The 6,000-nt window shown below is 39.5% G+C and overlaps 1 protein-coding gene across 3 annotated transcripts in view; it reads right to left on the bottom strand.

The window, feature by feature from the left end:
- Window positions 1–230: 230 nt before the first annotated feature.
- Window positions 231–6,000, bottom strand: part of POU6F2 (POU class 6 homeobox 2) — a 503,614-nt gene continuing 497,844 nt past the window's right edge. For 2 of the 3 annotated variants that reach the window (XM_010364247.2, XM_030932918.1), the window contains one exon: window positions 231–4,679. In XM_010364247.2, the coding sequence (XP_010362549.1) occupies window positions 4,175–4,679 (505 nt within the window). In that variant the 3' untranslated portion in view covers window positions 231–4,174. The remainder of the gene's footprint in view (window positions 4,680–6,000) is intronic. The other variant, XM_010364248.2, reaches the window with a different exon arrangement.

The raw sequence follows: 6,000 nt of genomic DNA, 5'->3' as shown, positions 1-6,000 counted from the left end.
ACACAGTATGTTTATGTGTAGGCAAGTTTGAGTTAGATTCCTATAACTCGCAACCAAAAGAGTCCCAATGAATACAATATGTCATTTGAAAAGTTAAAATAATCATGATATTAACCAGTCTGTCTTGAACCCCTTCCTTTCCTTAACATTTGGGGTTGTAACATACACTTTTTAAAATGCTGACAACTTAAATGACATATCTGAGGGTGAGACACAGTTACCCTAGAAGCTCATGTCAAACAATTATTTATTTTTTATGGTACAAATTAAAAGTGACAGATCTGAAGCTGTTAAGAAATACACAAAGTGCAGCTTTACTGACCATACAGATATTGCTCTAGATTAAGTACAGTTTTTTTTTTTTTTTTTTTTTTTTTTTTTTTTTAACATTAAGCAACCTGTGCAGATAAAATCAGCTTTGGTTTCAATGTCAGAGCAAGTAAGGAGCTTTTAAATATTCAGTTTGGCTTCTTGGTCACAAGTCTATCATGTCAACTTCTCATCATGATGATTTTTCCAAAGAAACCCAGTCCTGTTTCCTGCCCTCCCTCCTGCTGCCTGCTCCGGGCACAGAGAAGCAGATCTCTTTGTGGTGGCTCATAAGTGACCCCGGTGACCAGTCTAGATCACAGCACATAGGACAAAAAAAAAAAATCACTTTCTTAACAACAAATAAACAAATGTGCCTCACATAATTTCAAGTTGAAGACAAGCAAATCACATGACAAAAGGCTCATTACAAAATGTTATCCAAACAGATTTTACAGTCAAACATTGAAATGAAAATCAATTTCCTTTATCTCCATTTCTTTTAAGCTTGGTCATTAACTGGGTACAAGTAGAGTGCTGAGGTAAAACATTGATGAACAGTTTGTATTTCTTTTTTTTTTTTTTTTTTTTTAAATAGGAACAGTTTAGTATTGCGAGATTGTCAGCAACATTTAGCCATATCTATACAATGTGCATATACCTACAAATATTGAGCTTTGGTCCAGCGTAGAGAAACGAGCAAAGGCAATTTACGATTTCTTTTTGGTTATAGCTTGAGTTCTTTGATATGCCTCTACTTGTTTTGTTTTGTTTTTTCTAGCTCCTTTTGCTTTTTTGTTCTCTCTTTTGTGTTGTGTGTGTATGTGTGTGTGCATCTGTGTGATGACAACATAAAAAAGCCAAAACCTTGCAAATGCAATGAAAAATTTCAACTGTTCAAAATATTTTCTTGGTTGAAAAAGGAAGAAAATCTATAAACAAGTGTAAAATGTAATATCCACTGTCATTTTTTTCATGAAGTAATGAAGAAAATGCAGATGACAATAATTAAAAATTATGTGAGAAAAATACTGAAGCTTGAAATACAATCACATATGCCCAAAGTGACTTTTATTTTTTTGTGGGTGGCAAACCTTAACCTTCAGTTCATGGAAACATAAAAGACACTTAAACGCTATTGGCATATGAAGTTGTTTACAAGTAGACATGAGAAATGTCATCATAAAATCAAGCATTAGATGTGGTCCCAAAGACTTATGAGTTACACAGTATAATTTATATTCCTAAGAATCTGTTCAGGCACCTTTTTATGCCTTGTAGCAAAAAATTTATCTGTAAAAAATTAATATAAGAAGCATTACAACACCTTATAAATAATTTATAAAACAATACAAAATTATAAAACTATAAAAAAATCACTGCACATGAATGGTGTTACGACTGTGGGATGAATATATTTCTTTTTTGTTCCACTCTGGAAGATTACTTTTATTTTATATTTTCCCTGTCCTAGTTAGACCCTCCCAATTATAGATCTCAGAACTGAGCAGGCCTTATGTAACCGCTGCCGGCATATATTTAAATATTTAGCATCCGTCATATGTTATCTTGTTAACTTCTCTTCGCAGGGAGCTTTTCTTGATGGAATTTGGAGCAGGTCCTAGGAGAATCCAAAATCTGTTTTAATCAATAAAGTTTTGGGTTTCTGAGTTGTCCATATTTGTGCAGTTTTTGAGGTGGCGAAAGGGACTCTGTGATGTTGGCATTGAAGATCAAGTTAGCTGTGGTCCAGTTAGCATTGACTGATAAAATGGAAACACCTTTACGAGTGACTTGTTCCGCTTCCAGGATTCCTTTTAGAGTTTCTTTGCTGGTAGTCTCTTGATTGCTGCATGAATCATCGGAGGGGACAATTATACTGTAGCATTTACACAACCAGCAAAGGAGCCAACAGAAGAAACTCAAACCCCCCGGGGGGAGGGAGTGTATTAGGGGAAGGAGATGGCATTTCTACTCAGTTGGGCAACTTGAGATTGGGTTTCTCTTTTTTCTTTCACAACTTACTTCTAGATAATACATGAGCATGATTATAAATTATGCGTGAATATTTACATTTCAACAGCAAGCAAATTGACGGCTCTCTTTTGCCTGCTCCTTTAATGGAACACCGTCTGCCTGTACCTGGGTGAAAACACCAGTGGCAGGTGCCAAGTGCTCACCTGCACAGCCGTCCTCACATCCTAACATGTTCTTCTTGCTTATTAGGTTATTGCAGCCCACAGCTCTTCTAAGTTATTTTTTTAAAGGAAATAATCCTCTAGTTCTCATATTGAAGGGTATTCTGATGTGTTAGATAAGCCCCTTCTGTATGTTTTCTTTTGGTGGAAATTTCTTCAAACTTCCTTTCCCCTGAAGAACCTAGCCCCCAATTCCAGTTGTTTAAATTTGCCCGCCACTTTTCTGCTCCATTTGTATATCCCGAAGAATAATTATTCCCCCCTGAAAAAAGTCTGCCATCAATATTGGAATGAAAGAAGTAGCAGAAAAGATGAGATTAACAGGATACACGATGGCCTTTAATGATCCAGTTGCGATCACTTTCTTTTTAGCCTGTTTCTTCGTGTGTGTGTTTATGGGTGTGTGCATGCCATGTGTGTATTTGACTGAAATCTTGAGACATTTCTTTGGCTATCAGACTTCTGAGAGAAATTGCTTTGCACAGAAGCATAACATAGATGTAAGTATTGAACCAAATGTGCAGCTTATGTTTATATTACAAAATTAGTTTTGGTCAGCTCTCCATGTACGTGGCCAACAGACTGAGAAAAATCCCAAGCTCTGGTGTGGACAGTGAGCACAATTATAGCTTATGCCAGTGTTGACAGTTCATCGAGCAAAGCCCTAGTTATTTTGGAGTCTCTCCTGCATTTCACTAGGATCTGAGTGGAAAAGACACCGTTCCTCCCCACTTCTGTGGCTTTCCAGCAGACCCCGGGAGCCACGCGTGAGGGAGATGGAGAAATGGAGGAAAAGAGAGAAATGTGAGCTCCATTTTCTTTTCTCAAACCCACAAGTCATAGTGAGAAAAAAGCAACAAGTGCTTTGGCACACGATCCAGGATGCCCTCCCGTCAAAAAGAAAGAAAAAGAAAAAAAACCACCCTCCCCACCCCCCACCCAAGAAAAACCCAATAGTGAGCCTCACAGAATGGCTTCAACAATGGTACCCACCCCGTGGGTGGAGACAATAGATGGGAAAGATGGGAGAAATCAGGTTTCCTATTGTTCTGTTAGTACAAATGTAAAAATTCGTAACACAACTTTACGCGCGGGGAAGCGTAGACGAACGATCGCGTTGCAATGCCATGTTTCTGACTTTGGTTAATAGGTTTCATAGTGAATCAGCACTTAGTACCTGAAGGGGTGCAGTCCTTCCTCCAGGTGGCAGGCTTGTATTCGCTTTGAACAGATCAAAGTTTTTGTTTCTTCATTGTTGGTTTTTGGTTTAGGTTTTTTTTTTTTTCTTTTTCCTTAAAATGTGTTCACATTTTCATAATATACAGAAAAAAGTACGTGGTTATTTGGTTTGCTTTAAGTCCATTAAAAAACTGGGTTTGGGGGAGACGGGTGGGGGAAGGGAACTATCCTACCATATACACCTTCCATGTGGTGTATTCCTTGTTTAAAAATTTTCAAAAAAATTTCTTGTTTCCTATTTGGAAAACCAACAGACATGTAGAAACCGTTCTGTCCACTTGGTAGTTTTCTTAGTCTTTTACTTACAAGGGTGATGATGGCTGGGGCTATTTTTAAATTAAATTAAAAGTCATTGTTATTGTTGTGGAGTCCCAAGCGTGGAGTTTAGTTTCTGTGAATTTTGCTTCTGATTATGGGTGGGCATCTCTTTAGGAGTTTTCTTCCAGAGAGTCTGTTAAGGGCTCCAAAGGGACTGCCGTGGCCGGCTCGTGCTGTTTTAAGCGTTTAATTGTGTTCTTCAGCGCTTGCCTCTTATTGCAGAACCAAACTCTAACTACTTCTCGGTCATAGTTCAGCTTCTCAGCAATTTCGGTCATTTCCTGCCCAGAGGGGTGTGTGTTCTTCTCAAAGTGGGCATTGAGGATCTCAAGGGCCTGGGGTGTGAAGGAGGTGCGCCGCTTGCGCTTTTTGGATGGTTCACTCCCGATAAACTCGGTCAGGTTCTGCATACCTGCTCGATGGCGGGCCTCAGCCTCAGCCATCCACCGCTCAAGCACCGGCTTGATCTTCTGGGCACTTTTAGGGGTGATGTCCAGCTTTTCAAACCTGGCAGGATACAAAAGGCCAGGGTTCAGTTTGGCTGTCAGACTGCTAGCTATAGTGTTCTCTTGGGCTTCCTGTGGTAGGAAAAAGTGGCTTCTCAGGATGGTGTGTCTGGGGGGGAAAATTGAGAAAGAACAGTCTTACACTGAGTCCTCTGCCAGGGTGGGCCTCCTGCCTGCCTGCCTGACTGCCTGGCAGGGCGAATTCACTGCAGGTTAATAGCCAGCTGCAAGGTAGCCAGCCCTGCCCAAGCCAGCGCCAACCCTCCCAGCGTGCTCCATGCCAGACCATGCAAACCACACAGGCGCACAGACAGGGGGGAGGAGAAGCAGAGACAGTAGGATGCATGAGCTATCATTAACAGGCACGCAAACAACTTCAGGCCTTTTCCCTATAAACTCTGAGATCTAAGCTTTTATTTCAACAGTACCAGCTCCATTTCTCCAGTCCTCAGACTCCTGAAGGCAAAAATTAACACTAGGAAGTGACATCAAAGATGACAGTTGTCACATTCTTTCATTTAAAATGATTCTCTACATGTTTTACATTTGGTTTTCTTTAAATTTCCTCCACTGACTTGGTTATAAAAATGTTATTGCTATTATCATAGTCACTGATGGCCACTGGGACTTTTTTATGGCTCTCTTTTTATCTCTCTTTTGTGTCTCATTTTGACTTCTCTCTCTTTTTCTCTCTCTGGGAACAAACAATTTTCACCATATGTAAGTTAACAACATGCCCCTTTTCCAGGTAAAACATAACCCATTGCTACTTTCCTGTTCTGGCTCAAACAGCTGGACACATTGTAATTACTATAAAACACCCCACCTCTGGGTGTGCTAAGGCCACCTCCTGCCTTCCCAGCACCATCCGGCGTAATGGTGTACTTTTGCACCAGGGCACCAAGCTGTGTTTAATGTGTGATATCTGCAAACTGTACTTGAATGATATCATTTTCTGTAAATGAGGTCTTCTATGTATCAACTGCCATCAGCAATTCTTTGCTACATTGACTTTAAAAAATATGAAGTGTCTTGGACAAAATCATATAGAGTGTTTTAAGAAGTCGCCCTGGTACCAAACTCACACTTATTCTCAATGAGGTACAAAAAAAGTAGGAATTCTTTAATTCATTTGTTTGTTTATTCTAAATCCAAATTCACAACTCTCTATTATGACAGCTTTGGATACACAGAATTCTCCTCTCCCTTTTACAGTGTCCCATGCTGTTGAAAAACTTCTGACTACAGAGTGCATCTTATTACAATGGTCTGTTCTCATAGAGCTAAACTGAGCCTGTGTTACTCAGAATATGTTTTGTAAGGATGTTTGCAAAAGTGCAGAAAAGGATAGGCTTTCTTTATGTGCCACAATCTTATTTTTGGCGGCATATTTTAGATCTCTTATAATGTGATAAGCAGCACAAACAGAA

This window comes from Rhinopithecus roxellana, chromosome 6, assembly GCF_007565055.1.
Source record: "Rhinopithecus roxellana isolate Shanxi Qingling chromosome 6, ASM756505v1, whole genome shotgun sequence".
NCBI lineage: Eukaryota > Metazoa > Chordata > Mammalia > Primates > Cercopithecidae > Rhinopithecus > Rhinopithecus roxellana.
The sequence above is the reverse complement of the archived record's forward strand: the minus strand, read 5'-3'. Positions and strand labels throughout refer to the sequence as shown.